At 41.8% G+C, this 15,161-nt stretch overlaps 1 protein-coding gene across 1 annotated transcript; it reads left to right on the forward strand.

Moving 5' to 3' along the window:
- The first annotated feature begins 534 nt into the window (after positions 1–534).
- On the forward strand, positions 535–13,795 carry Sod2 (superoxide dismutase 2). Its single transcript, XM_005321415.5, has 5 exons — positions 535–695; positions 815–1,017; positions 6,294–6,410; positions 8,930–9,109; positions 11,712–13,795. The coding sequence occupies exons 1-5, from the start codon at positions 673–675 to the stop codon at positions 11,855–11,857; spliced, it is 669 nt and encodes a 222-aa protein (XP_005321472.1). The 5' UTR covers positions 535–672; the 3' UTR covers positions 11,858–13,795.
- Positions 13,796–15,161: the final 1,366 nt, after the last annotated feature.

The raw sequence follows: 15,161 nt of genomic DNA on the forward strand, positions 1-15,161 counted from the left end.
CAGACAGCCAGCGGGATGGGGCTGGCCTGGCTTCTGGCCTGGTGAAGGCCTCAAGGCCAGTTTACTGGCAAAGCAAGGTCACTAAGGGCACCTGGCAAGAAGACGAAACATGAGGGCACTGTCCCTTCACCCTCCACTAACACGCTGGCTGCCTTCCAAGGGACGGTCCCTGGGGCTCTTAGGGAGAGAAAAAGTCCCCAAACCTTCCCCGGGCGGCTTCCAGACCCCGTGCGGCAACAGCAGTACCACCGCGGCCTAGAGGGGGAGGGCTGCAGCGGGCCTCGCAGGCCCCGCCTTCGGAGGGGCGGAGACGAGGGCAGGCCTGTGGGCCATACCAACTCTACATGGGGGGGGAAACGTGCGCCTTCCTCTCGCTACACGTCACAGAGCCCAGGCAGATAGGCAGCAGGGTGGTCACGACTGCGAAAAAGCTTACCGCTCCCTCTTCCAGCCTCCTGGACGCAGGGTGTGAGGCCTGCGCGGGATGACGGTTCTCCGGCCGCCCTGGGTTCCCCCCGCGTTCCTCCTGTGGTGGACGCGGCCGGAGGGGGCGGGGCCCAGGCGGCGAAGGTCCTTATGCGCTGCCCGGGACACCGCGGGCACACGCTCGCTGGTGTGGTTCGGCGTTGCGTCTGAGAGGCTCTGAGGCGGCGGCCGACGGCGGAGAGCGCTATGTTGTCCCGGGCAGCGTGCAGGTGAGATGCGGGCGCCGGGGCCCGGGGCGCTCCGCCGGGGGCGGCAGGTGTCCGGTGCGCGCGTCGGGAGGCGGGCGCGGGGCGGGCCGCACGTGACCCGGGTGCCCTCTGTCTTCCAGCGCGGGCGCGAGGCTGGCCCCGGCCCTGGGGGCTCTGGGCTGCCGGCAGAAGCACAGCCTCCCCGACCTGCCCTACGACTACGGCGCCCTGGAGCCGCACATCAACGCCCAGATCATGGAGCTGCACCACAGCAAGCACCACGCGGCCTACGTGAACAACCTGAACGTCACGGAGGACAAGTACCGCGAGGCGCTGGCCAAGGGTGGGTGCCGGCGCCGCAGCCCCGCGCCGTCTGCGCACGGAGACCCCCGAGTTCGCCCCGCACGAGGGCCGCCCCCAAACCATGATCCTCCCCATCGTAGAAGAGTGTCTTGTGTCTTGACTGGTTTGTTTTCTTACCGTCCCAGAAAACAGAAGCCACGAAGGAAGTTGTGAGTTTGACTGTGTTAAGCCCTTTTCTGTTACCCATATTGGTGAGTTGTAAAGGAAGCTCTAGCCCCTGTTTGGATATAAGCATTTAAAATTTGCACTCGTTATGTAATGTGCTCTTGGAAATGTTTGGACTCTCAGGTAGGTTTGCCAATCATTAGCAGGAGGTCTGAGGGCACTCATACACTTGTGGCCCAGATGCAAGTGCTCTTGAATGTTGGGGTCAGTCCTGAAAGGTGGCCTGGGGCTTTGCTGTCCCCACTTCCTCTCTGTGTCTGGGCCTCAAGTGGAGGAGGACAGCCTCTCTGCCTCCTCTTTCAAGTGTATTGTAGCGTTAAGCAAGCAGTGCCAGGTGTGGTCCCTCTGATAGTGGGAGAAGGAAGGAGACTGCTAGGTGATAGGAACAGTGGTCCTTGACATCTTCCTGGAACTTCCTGAGAGTCCAGTCTACGACTGGGAGATTCCTTGTATCCTGAGCTGCCCTGCACCGTGAAACTTGATTTACTTTATGAGGGAGAGAAGAGGCAGGAGTCAGCATTATGATGTTCAGTACCAAAAAAGCACTTAACCTGGTTGTGAGACAGGTCAGGCCTCTGTGGACTTGGTTTCTGTATTTAATTTAGGGGTTAAAATTCACAAAAAAAATAGTCATTCCGTGGGAAACAATATTTGTAAATTGGATTAAAATATAATATGGAGTTAACTTTTATTTTGGTACCAGGAATTGAACCCAGGGATGCTTAACCACTAAGCCACATCCCCAGCTCTTTTAATTTTTCACTTTGAGACAAGGTCTTACTAAGTTGTTTAGGGCTTCATTAAGTTGCTGAGGCTGGCTTTGAACTTGTAATCCTCCTGTCTCAGCCTCCTAGGCTTCATTAAGTTGCTGAGGCTGGCTTTGAACTTGTAATCCTCCTGTCTCAGCCTCCTAAATCATTGGAGTTATAGGCACCTGGTTGTTTTTTCTTTTCTTTTTAAGTGCTGAGTTGATAAAATCAGTAGTATATGATTTTTGTGTTTATGGCTCTGAAGGTGTATATGGGAATATTGTTTTAATATCTCTGTAAATAATATTTTGTTTTGTTCCATTAGTTTGCACAATGGAAAAATAATTGATAGTTGTTTTCAGACTATATTGCTTGATAAACTACACAGTAAAGAAAATTTCCTTTTTTTTCAAAAAAGTGTTTTTGTTGCATTTCAGGCCTATGAAATTTGTTAAGTAATTTTCAGAGTGATGTTTGGTTGACGAGGGACATCTAGTGGACAGAAGTAGTATTTCAGCCAAATTGTGTTTGAGGTAAATAAAAGGCTACACCTAAAGAGCAGGAAGTTACCACATTCTGGAAGATTTGCTTGCAACAGTTAGATGATTTGAATACGGGAAAAGGCTGTGATTTAGGAAATAACAAACTGTGATGTGGTAATGGGGAAGCTGGGAAGCTCCCCGTTGTGAAAGTATTTCCAGCAAGGCAGCATCTGACACCTGGGAAACCATCTTTCCAATATTTTAAAGGCATCTTAGTTTTAATCCCTTTCTTGTGGAATCAAAGCTTTGCTTCCTTAATGATATCACTGAAAAAAAAAGTTGTTGTATTGCAGTATTATATTGCAGAGTTTCTTTTACATAGAAATTATATTTTTGAAATTATTAAGTAAATTTTCATATCTCCAATATTGTGATAAGAGTATAAATAAAATAACTTAATAATCTCATCATAACTGTCTTTTCAACCAAAAGTTCTTGCCTTTTTTTATTGCATTTCAGGGGAAAACCCTGATCTGAAACAAAAAAAAGTTAAACTTCAGAAAAGTCTTAAGAGCTTTAAATTGGCTAAGTAAACTTTAAGATGTTGAGATTATTATTTTTTATTTTTTTGAGATATTGAGGATTAAGGTTATTGAACCCAGGGTTGGCATATATCGGGGAAGCACTGAGCTACTTCTCCAGCCCCCCCCCCCCCTTTTTTTGGTACTAAGGATTGAACTCGGGCACTGTACCACTGGGTCACATTCCAAACCCTTTTTTGTATTTTATTTAGAGACAGGGTCTCACTGAGTTGCTTAGTGCCTGGCTTTTGCTGAGGCTGGCTTTGAATTCTTTATCCTCCTGCCTCAGCCTCCGGAGCTGCTGGGATTATAGGCCCGTACCACTGCGTTTAGCCCTTTTTATTCTATTTATTCTGTTTTGAGACATGGTCTTGTTAAATTGCCCAGGCTAGCCTTGAATTTACAGTGCTTCAGCTTCAGCCTCCAAGTAGCCAGGGTTACATATGTGCATTACTTGCCCAGCTTAAAATGTTGAGTTTATTAAATTATCTCTTAGTAAACATGTTTCTTTTTCATTTAGGAAAAACAAGATGGGCATGCTGGCCTATGCCTATAATCCCAGAGACTGGAGGCTGAGGCAGGAGGATAAAAAAATCTGAGGCTAGCCTCAGTAATTTAGTGAGAACCTCAAGGACTTACTGTTTAAGCACCCCTGGGTTTGATCCCTAGAACCGCAACAACAAAAAAGCATAAAACCTGTATTTACATTTTTAGGGTGACTCCAAGGAAAATTAACAAGGGAAACACTGATTTATAAATGTATTTTTATACATTTTTTAAAAAAATTATTTTATTTGAATATTTATTTTTTAGTTATAGTTGGATACAATATCTTTATTTACTTATTTTTGTGTGGTATTGAAGATCGAACCCAGGGCCTCTCATGTGCTAAGCGAGCACTCTACCGCTGAGCCACAACTCCAGCTTGCTAAACAAGTAGGTGAGATATCACTTAATCCTCTCCTTCTGAATTGCTAACAATTGGAGATTTGGCATTGTTTCAGAAGATAGAATTTCTTAACTGGTTCTTTTTTTATTTCCAGCCTTCAGTACAGTGGGTTAAACTCTCCAGCACTTTTTTTTTTTTTTTTTTTTATGTTTTATTTTGAGACAGAATCTTGCTAAGTTGCCCAGGCTGGCCTTCAATTTGTGATCCTCCTGCCTCAGCCTCTGAAGTCGCTGAAATGCCAGGCATGCCCCACCTTACCTGCACCGAGACGTTCAGATCAGGGCTTGAGAACTTTTTCTACACTTCCAGCTCCTGGAGAGCAGAGCTCCAGTGGTTTGCTTTCACTTTGCTTTTCTTGGTAATTTGAATAGAAAGAACTTGGTACATTTTGTACAGGGGATTTCTGTTTTCTCAATACTTCAGTTAATCTGTAGTTTCTGGAAGAAGCAGAAAAAAACTTATTTCACCTACTTGTTTAGCAAGCTGGAGAAAAACCTTTTTGGTTTCAGTTTATTTTATCTAGTGTTTTGAGAATATATTCAGATTGTCCAAATATGACATTCTTTTTTGTTAAACTATAGATTGGAGAAAGTTTTTTTTTTCCCCTCAGAAATTGTACTCAAGGACTAGGGTTGTAGCTCAGTGGTAGAACACTTGCCTAGCATGTGTGAGGCACTGGGTTCGATCCTCAGCACCACATAAATATAAATAAAACAAAGGTATATTAGTGCTGTGCACCAGCTATAACAAAAAAAAAAAAAGAAAAAATTGTATTCAATGTATTTTTTTCTTGCCATTTTTCCTTTTTTTAATTATTTATTTTCATTACGTATTCAATGTATTTAATCATCTAGTGAATCAACAAATATTTATTGAGTGCCTGCTGTGTAGGTGGCAGTGGGTAGTGTGTTAGGAATTGAGAACCGAAGTCATACACAAAAGCCACTGTGCCAGTGACTTGGGAGACTGGGGCAGGAGGATCACAAGTTTGAGGCATGAAAATGGCCGAAGATATAGTTCAGTGGTAGAACACCCCTGGGTTCAATCCCCAGTACAAAAAACAAACACAAAACAAAACCAAACTACCTCCTCCGCCAGGAGACAGATGAAGCAGTGTGCCAGGAGTTATACCGCCTTCTAGGAGAGATGGGATGCAGAGTCTGGAGGGGTGATGGGAACTGGCAACTGGTATATCCTGGCCAAAGTCTGGTGAGTGCTGTTTGGAGAATGAGAAGAGGCAGAGGATGAAGCCTAAGCCCTCAGCTGGGAAGTGGTTCCAGCAGAGGCAGCAGTGGTCATCCTTGGCAGGGAGAGGGCATGCTGAGCTTGTCTTGGAAGGCTCCCCGGCCAGTGTGGCTGGCAAAGGGTCAGGTGACAGGTGACATGCCTCCTTACAGCTAGGTGTAAGACTTGGGGCGGGCTCCTAGTGAGAAGGGACATCTTTTGGAAACAGGACTGTGGCTCCAAAGTAGGTGGGAGATGCTAGTGCTGTGCACCAACAGGTAGCAACAAAGTTGGGGAGAAGGGATTGGATTCTGGATGTCTTTTTTGAGAGGGGTACTGGGGATTGAATCCAGCTTCCTCCCAGCTATTTTTATTTTTTAATTTTTGAGACAGGGTCTTTTTAGGTCATAGAGGCCGGCCTTGAACTTGCAATTCTGCTGTGGCTTCCAGAGTTGCTGCCATTATAGGCGTGTACCATTGTGTCCTTAAAGGAGAGCTGGCTTTGCTGATGGGTATCCTAGTGGATTGGGTGTAAGGTGTGAAAGGAGAAGAATTAAAGGTGATATCAATGTCCTGTGGGACAGCTGGCGTTCACTGAGATGGTGTCTGCCATAGGAGTAAGTTTGGAGTTGCAAATCAGGAGTTCAGTGTGAATAAGTTGAGTTTTTTGATAATGTCAATTTAAAACGTTTCCCAGTATTTGTCTGTCTTGAAATGAGAGCTGAAAGTTTCCCTGTTGTAGGTACACTGAGCCGTGCATTTTAGCTCGTTTACTGTACTTTCTTTGCTCTCTTTAGTGTTTTATTTGCCGAAGTCTTTTTTTATCCAAGAGAACCCTCAGCCTTTGGTGGTCAGGAGTGAATTTTCTCCTAGCTTTACCTTCTCTGCTGTGCTCAGCAGTTCTGCATGTGATTAATTGAACTGAAAATCCACTGGGTGTATAATTTGGGGAGTGTCCGATTTTTGATAGAATCTGAAATTGCTGAATTTTAGAACAAACAGGCTGGTACAATTATCTGCTAACTCACAAAGGAAAAAAAAAACAGTGTTAGAGTGATTAAAGAATAAAAATGTTTTAAAAATGTGTTTGCTTTTTTACATTTCAGGAGATGTTACCGCTCAGGTAGCCCTTCAACCTGCACTGAAGTTCAATGGCGGAGGTCATATCAATCACACCATTTTCTGGACAAATTTGAGTCCTAATGGTGGTGGAGAACCCAAAGGTTGGTATATATTGGTTCACCTTATCTATATATTTGCACAGTAGTAAAGATTGCTGATTTTTTTTTTTCCCCTTTGGTGCTGGGGATTGAAGCCAGGATCTCATGCATGCCAAGAGTATACCCTACTCCTGAGCTATATCCCCAGTGCATTGTTGATTTTCTTGTTACCATAATTCTCCCTAAAGTACCATACTGGCATATCTTTCATAGCAAGGGGCATAGCAGAGTTGTAACTTTCAAAGGGAAAGACTAGGAAAGGAGAATACATTCTGGTAGTTACGTCCTCAGTTTTTACACACACACGATTTCACTACACTGCCCTTTCTTGGTTTAAATATTAGAGAAAGACTGAGAAACAGTTTTTGGAAAGGATTAACTTTCCACTTACTAGCCTGGGATGTCCAGGGTAGGATACTGTGTGAGACAGAGGGAATAATGGGGCTGTTTTCAAAACTAAATGTAAAGTGCTTAGAAAGGTGTCTATGTCATTAATGTTCCTGTTATGAGGTCACTTGTCACAAAAAATTAGGTTTTCCAGGTGTTTTTAAAAAATTACAAATAGGGCTGAAGTAGTAGCTCAGTGGTAGAACACTTGCCTAGCATGTGTGAGACCCTGGGTTCGTGCCCAGCACTGCAAAAATTAAAAACAAAACAAACTGCTGCAGGTAACGAGGGGCACACAGAGCAGTGTCTGGTTCACTGCTTTGTCAGTGTGGCTGTCTGACTCATTATTCCACCCCCCCACTACTCCCAGCCGAAGGTATGAAGCATAAGTACAGGTCTCTTGTTTTTTCAGTACAAGAGTTTCTGGAAGCCATCAAATGTGACTTTGGTTCCTTTTAGAGTTTAAGGAGAAGCTGACAGCTGTCTCTGTTGGAGCCCATAAGTCTGGACTCCTTACACATACCCTAAGTTTCTGTGATTTTATTGGTTTTTTTTTTTTTTTAAATATATATATATTTTAGTTGTAGATAGACACAACAACTTTATTTTATTTATTATTATTCTTTTTTTATGTAGTGCTGAGGATCAAAACCAGTGCCTCACATGTGCTAGTCAAGCGCTCTACCACTGAGCCCCAGCCCTTACTGTTTGTTTTTAATCAGTGTTATCCAAGGCAGCTTATCTTATGCCTGCAAAGTTTCCTTTGGGGTGATATTAAATGGGGGAATAAGTCTGGGAAAGTGGATAATTTATTTCTTCTGAATGAGGCCTTAGAATTGAGACTTAATGCCTTTGAGGTTTGTCAGCTACCAGAATATCAGATATACCTATATTCAACCAATGGTTTTGGCATTCTTTGACATTTTGTATTATCTGTACCCTTTGATTCCATTTACACTTATAAAAGATGATTACTTTTAAGCCAGTAGTCTATGAAAAATGAGATATGACCCAGTTGATTTAGTTGATATGCTCAATGTAGAATTGATTCTACAGTGCTACAGAATAAAAAGTTTATGGCTCTCTTTTCCATTTTTTGCAGTATAGTGGATAGAACCTCATGCATGCTAAGTAAGTGCTGTACTACTGAGCTACATCCCAGCCCAGTTATAGCTCTTAAAGTATACCTTTAATTCGGTAATAGAAGGGAAAAATCACCCTGTTTAAAACAATCACGATAAGAAGATCAAGCCTGGCACAGTGGTGCATGCCTTTAATCCCAGTGACTCAGGAGGCTGAAGCAGGAGGAAAGATCTAGGATGCCTTGGAGAACTGAATAACAGCCATAACTTTTTTTTTTTTTTTTTTTAAATTTTGGTACTAAGGATTGATCTTGGGGGCAGTCAGCCCCTGAGCTACACTCCAGCCCTATTTTGTATTTTATTTAGAGACAGGGTCTCACTGGGTTGCTTAGCACCTCGTTTTTGCTGAGGCTGGCTTTGAACCTGCGATCCTCGATCCTCCTGCTTCAGCCGGCCGAGCTGCTGGGATTACAGGTGTGTGCCACTGTGCCTGGCCAGCCATAACTTTTTATTCCCCAATGGGGACATAGAGTAAGTAGGCTAGAAGTCAAAGTAAAATTTTCTATTGAGGGGGAAAGTTTTAAAAGAAGCAATGGAAAATGAATTTATTCACTGGTAGAAATAGCACAGTGAGGGGCTGGGGATGTGGCTCAAGTGGTAACACGCTCGCCTGTCATGCGTGGGGAACTGGGTTCAATCCTCAGCACCACATAAAAAAATAAAATAAAGATGTTGTGTCCACCGAAAACTAAAAAATAAATATTAAAAAAAATTTTCTCTCTCTCTCTCTCTCTCTTTAAAAAAAAAAAAAAAAAAAAAGAAAGAAATAGCTCAGTGAATAAAGAAATCCCTAATGGTATTAGACTAGCTTCACTAAGAACCATGTGGATCATAAGTGTGAAACTACATCCTGTTGTCAGCAGGAGGAAAGCTGGTGTGGTGTGTGCTGGATTATGTTTATCTTCTTGGGCCATGTGACAAGAATATTTTAATATACATAATATTTTATTATAATTGTTGAAATCTGTTTGTGTTTTGGATCTTTTTTTATAGGAGAGTTGCTGGAAGCTATCAAACGTGACTTTGGTTCTTTTGACAAGTTTAAGGAGAAGCTGACAACTGTCTCTGCTGGTGTCCAGGGCTCAGGTTGGGGTTGGCTCGGTTTCAATAAGGAGCAGGGACGCTTGCAGATTGCTGCCTGTGCTAATCAGGATCCATTGCAAGGAACAACAGGTTAGATTTAAAAACTGCTACTTATTTCCTTTGGGAGATGTGGTTTATGTAGGCATGTAACTAGGAATAAGGAAAACTAACAGTGTTTAAACTTACCATGAATATATAATAGTTTAAACAAACCTTATACCCAGAGTCTTGAGTAGGTAAAAAATGCTCCAAGAGTTTGCTATTTTGTAAAATATCACATATAATTTTTGTAGATACACTAACAATCATTTTAATCTAGATCCTACTTTGTTCTACAGAGAATCAGTATTAGTTTAATTACTTATATGCACTAAAATAAAAAACTGTAACTAGATGACAAGAGGGAAGCTCAAGTGGAGCGAGGCCCACATCTTTTCCAGTGCTCTCCCCTTTGCCAGAACTTTTGGTTAGGCTGGGGCGAGAACTCGAGTTTCCACACTCTACCTATCTGCTCGTCTTGGTATGTGTAAGTATTTGACTTGGAAACTCTGGGCTGGACTCAGCAAATCCATTTTTTCTGTTGGGTCTCATTGAATTGGTAACCCCAAATAACATGTCACTGGAGAGGATAGGATAGAGTCAGAAGTCATAGGCAGTCAGCTGGGGCTCTAAGCTGGGATGGAATTAATTTTACCTGATTTCTTAACATTAAGCAGCGGTAGTTCTCTGCCACCTCCCCCCTTGCACTCACCCGACTCACTTCCCTGACACGCTCAGATTTTGCTGGAATCTAAACAGTTCTTTTGGAAAAGTCCCAAAAGAGTCAAAGAGTTGTGAGCCTGAAGGTTGCAGAGTCAGGTGCAGCTCAAGGTGCCTGTTGGGAAGATTGGTTTCTGTGGATCTGAGCACAGTGCTTCTTTCTCTCCTGCTTGGAGAAAGCCCATCGGATGATAAGGCACGACTTTTTACATATTGGGAAAAATCATGACATTTTTTTGCTGCTTTTTTAATGATAAATTGATAGCAACACATCTCACAACTGGTCAAGACATACTGTTGAGAATTATTTTGGTAGAAGAGTTTGAGAGTTTTTTTCCTTTTTAATTTGGTGCCTATGGTTGTATCTAATGGTGGGATTTGTTAACATATTCATACATGCACATAGTATAATAATATAATTTGGCCAATATATTCCCCAGTATTTTCCCTTTCCTCCTCCCTTCTTGGATCTCTTCCTCTGTTGATCTCTCTTCAATTGTTGTGAGATCCCCCCATCTTTCTTTTCCTCTCTAGCGTTTAGATCTGAGAGAAAACATATGACCCTTGACCCTTCTGAGTTTGGCTTATTTCGTTTAATATAAGTTTCTCAAGTGTCATCTATTTTCCTGTAAATGATAATTTTTTTTATGACTGAATAAAACTCCATTTATTTATGTTTATTTTTAGTTGTAGGTGGACACAATACCTTTATTTTTAATTTTTTTTTGTGTGGAATCTTTGGGGAATACCTTTATTTTATTTATTTATATGTGGTGCTGAGGATCAAATCCAGGGCCTCACACATACTAGGCGAGCACTTCTGCTGAGCCACAACCCCAGTCCCCATTTTTTGTATATACATTTTATTTATCCATTGATGGACACTTAGGCTGGTTCCTAGTTTGTCTGTTGTGGACTGTGCTACAAACATGGATGTGCCTGTCTTTTTTTATGGATAGAACTGAGTTCTTCATTTACCTTATTTGATTTCTGAAAATAGTATGTTATCTTCTTCAGTCCTTTTCCTTGTAAACTTGCTCTTTTATTAGTGCCTCATAACTGGTGTTTACTCCCTAAGACTACAGTTAGCTTTGGGGAGCAGAGCAGGTTTCTCATAAGCACCCAAGTTTTCATGCCTTTTGGAAGAGACAACAAAGCCTCAACCATATCCCCGCCCCGAGACATAGCACATCCTTACTGTGGCATCTGAGACCACTGTGAGGAAGGCTGGGGACTGGTTGGTTCTTCTACGAATCTGTTGGTATTTTAAAAACAGCTATTAAAGTACGGTAGTTACTTGATTTTCCCAAGTCTTTTTTTTTTTTTTTTTTAAATTGAGATTGAACTCGGGACTGTGCTACTTCTAGGCTATGTCCCCAGCAGTTTTCACTTTGAGACAGGGTCTTGCTAAGTTGCCCAGGCTGGGTTCAAACTTGAGATTTTTCTGCCTCAGCCTCCCAAGTAGCTGGGATTCAATTCTAATTCAATAATTTTTTTCAATTTATCACATTTTCTTCTGAAGTAAAGTTTAAAATCTTTTATTTATAGGAATATTCTTACACAAAAAATAAGAAACCGCCAGGCACAGGGTTGCATGCCTGTAATCCCAGCAGCTCAGGAGGCTGAGGCAGGAGGATCGTGAGTTCAAAGCCCGCCTCAGCAACAATGAGGCACTAAGCAACTCAGTGAGACCCTGTCTCTAAATAAAATTTAAAAAAGGGCTGGAGACATGGCTCAGTGGTTGAGTTCCCCCAAGTTCAATCTCTGGTACCCCCCTCCCCCCAAAAGAAAGAAAGAAAGAAAATAAACAAATAGGTGAAATTGTTGTAAATGGTATTTTTGTGTGCATAGAATAATAAAATTTAAATTGAGAAGCTATAATGTTTTAGATTGAAATTTAAAGATTTTTTCTTTTTTCTCTTCTTTCTGGTAGGTCTTATCCCACTGCTGGGGATTGATGTATGGGAGCATGCTTATTACCTTCAGTATAAAAATGTCAGACCCGATTATCTAAAAGCTATTTGGAATGTAATCAACTGGGAGAATGTAACTGAAAGGTACATGGCGTGCAAAAAGTAAAACAACATCATTATATTGAGTATGTTAAACTCCTTATGACTATTTTTGTAGTAGAGTACTGCAGTATACTAACAAGGCACTTGATTACAGCATTTATTGATGTTGATGATATATGATGACATATGGTGATTCATTGATGTTCGCATATTTGATAACAATAATTTAGTGCTATGAATGATTTCCTATTTTAAAATTTTGTTATTAGGCAACTGTTTGAGAATTATTACTGCTCTGTATAATTTAATCTTAACATTTTGTCAGAGAGCTAAACTTACTAGTGGTTTATAATTGTCATTAAAGAACAATAAAAAATATTCTATCCTGTATTTGGGGGCTTGTGGGAAAGGCTTTGTAAAAGTGCTGTAGGTGGGCTCATCGGGGCCTGGTTGGCACTGCCGAAAGTGGGGACCTCAGGGTGAGGCCATGGGCATTCTGGGGGACTCCCCATCTCTCTGTCCTGTTGAAGGGCCTCCCCCTCCTGAGAGCTGTGCTGGCCACAAGCCACCTTCCCTAGTCAGGCAAATGGACTTCTGCCTGGCATCAGCACTGTGTCCCCTCAGATGATTTCTTTCCAAAGACGTGCTTTATATTTCTGTTTTCTTCTAAAGAATGTATAGCCACTCCAAAACCTTTATATCATTTTTCAACAAAGGGAAAACTCCCCATGATCAGTGACACAGCATTTCAGCTCATGTTCCAGGTAGTTCTGCGCAGGAGCACCGTGTACCTGCTGTTCACACGGCAGGCAGACGTTCTGCTGGTATCTGCGTGGCCATGTCACAGGTCCCCATCTTTCATCATCTTCCTCATTATCTTTGATGGCTATATGGCTTTTATCAATTGGGCATTTCTTAATTTATTTCATAGTTTTATTACTGAATATTTCATTTCTTCTGTTATTTATTATCCGTTTTGCTCTTGTGAGTATCCCAATCTCCTGTTGGGATGTTTTCTTTATATGTAGGTTTTTTTCTTAACCTATTTAGTAATGTTTTCCCAAGGTCATTTTTAAGCATTTTCCCTCCAACTTAATTTTTTTATTTCTTTTCATGGAAAAATGGAGTAACTTAGCAATTTCAATATTGAAGACTGAAGTTTGAAAAAAAAAAAAACCTTAAATTCAAGATACTTTTTCTTCATAGTTCAGTTAGAAAAGTATTTAGCTTTCTGAATGTCAACAGTGTTGACTATTGATAAGGGTGTATGTGTGTGCGTGCGTGGATTGACACACTCTAGAGATTGATTGCTGTCCTTTATATCACAGGGACATGGCTCTCATAGAGTGCAAATGGGGGGCATGTGGTTACCGCCGGCCTCTAATAGACCTTAGAGGAAAGTGGGACTTTCTGAGAGATGGGCTTTGGAATGCACATCTGCTACATCAGGGTTTAACTTGAGCTACAAAGATTTGCAGAATCTACTGACACATAAAGCTTTGACTCTTAAGCTTCCAGATTTTAAAACAATTCAATGTTGAAATTTCTATGGGGCTCTATTTTTCTCTGGCTTTCCTGTTGATGAGAATGATGTTTGTGCTTCTCCATGCTGGATGGAGGTTAGGAGACCAAGAGGATCTATGTACTCACGACTTGAATAGCCAGCAGAAGATGATGCTAACACTGTTTAACTCTCTTTTCCATAATAGAAAAGAAAAACAAGTAAAATTTCCATTTTTCTTTTGAAAAGAACAAATATTGTTCGTGCAAGGATTTGTGTGACCAGATCAGCAGTGCCTGCCACAGTCTTAATTGTGCTGGAGGGAAACAAGCAAGTGATACAGATATTTTGTTTTGAATTTGTTGCTTAAACTGTTGCGTAGTAATTAAATTTTAATGTTAAGAAATTGCTGTATCATGTCCCTCAATTTCATGGCCTTAAAATGAGATTTGAATTTGTGTTGAGCACCTTTAAAAAAGTAATAAAAAAATATAAAATGAAGATTGATATGTGTTGTGAGTCATATCTGAAACTGGGTATAGATATATTTTATTTTCTATTTTAATTTCAAGGGAATTACTTTTTGGGGAAACTGTTAGGAAAATGATAAATTACTGTTCCTCCTTTTTAATCCTATGTTGCTGCTCCCAGCAAGCTGAGGTCCTGTCCTCTGAGATATGCACCAAACCCACTACCTGCTGGGTACTGGGTTTTCACCTTGTAAGGTCCAGGAAAGTTTTCATTTAATTCATTAAAGAAACATTGATTTTCCTATTGCAGTTGTGTAGTTTTCTGATTGTTAATAAAAGAATCTGTCAATTCTTCAAAGAGGTCTACATAATGCATATGGGTTACAAATGTTAATGAACCTTTAATGTTCTATCATTTTCACTGCTTTTCTGTGAAAAAGGAATACCAAATGAGAGTTGGTTGAAATTTTACTCTTAAAACCCAGAGGCACTGAGAATGGTGGTTCACACCTGTAATCCCACTGGCTCGGGAAGCTGAGGCAGGAGTATCATGAGTTCAAAGCCAGCCTCAGCAAGACCCTAACCAACTCTGTGAGACCCTTTCTCTAATTAAAATATAAAAAAGAGCTGGGGATATGGCTCAGTGGTTAAGTGCCCCTGGGTTCAATTCCTGGTACCAAAAAAAAGAGCTGGGTTCATGGTAGTGGCACACATCTGTCAACCCAGCAATCTAGCTGGAGGCTAAGGAAGGAAGATCTCAACTTAGACCCTGTCTCAAAATAAAAAGGGCTGGAGATGTAGCTGAGGGTTACTGCACTTGCCAAGCATGCATGAGGCCTTAGGTTCACTGCTTTTCTGTGAAAAAGGAATACCAAATGAGAGTTGGTTGAAATTTTACTCTTAAAACCCAGAGGCACATACACACACACCAGCAACCCCAGCAACACATACACACACACACACACACACACACACACACACTAAACAACCAAAAAAAAAAAAAGGGCAAAGAAATCCTTGGCACCCACTGGTTGGTAGCAGGGAAGTTTGCTGCTTAAGCAAAAGTAAACCTCTTCTTTTTGTAACCTACCCAGTTGTGGTGTTGCTGTAAGCAAGAGAAAACAGACACATACATATGAGACTAGCTGGGGTGGACCCAGGGCTTTGCTCACGGTTCTGGAGGTGCAAGGTTCAGGGGCTGCATCTGGTGATGGCCTTCTTGCTGGCATGGTCAAGGGGAGTGTGCGTGTCTGTGTGGTCTCCCCCTTCTTAACAGCTGCCAGGATTCCAGCACAGGGGCTCCACCTTAGTGACCTTGTCTAATGCTGATCACCCCAGGCCCTGCCTCTCGACATAACTCAGATTGTAACCACCCTCTTAACACTTCCAGCACATGG

The sequence above is a fragment of the Ictidomys tridecemlineatus genome, chromosome 8 (genome assembly GCF_052094955.1).
Source record: "Ictidomys tridecemlineatus isolate mIctTri1 chromosome 8, mIctTri1.hap1, whole genome shotgun sequence".
NCBI classification, from domain to species: domain Eukaryota; kingdom Metazoa; phylum Chordata; class Mammalia; order Rodentia; family Sciuridae; genus Ictidomys; species Ictidomys tridecemlineatus.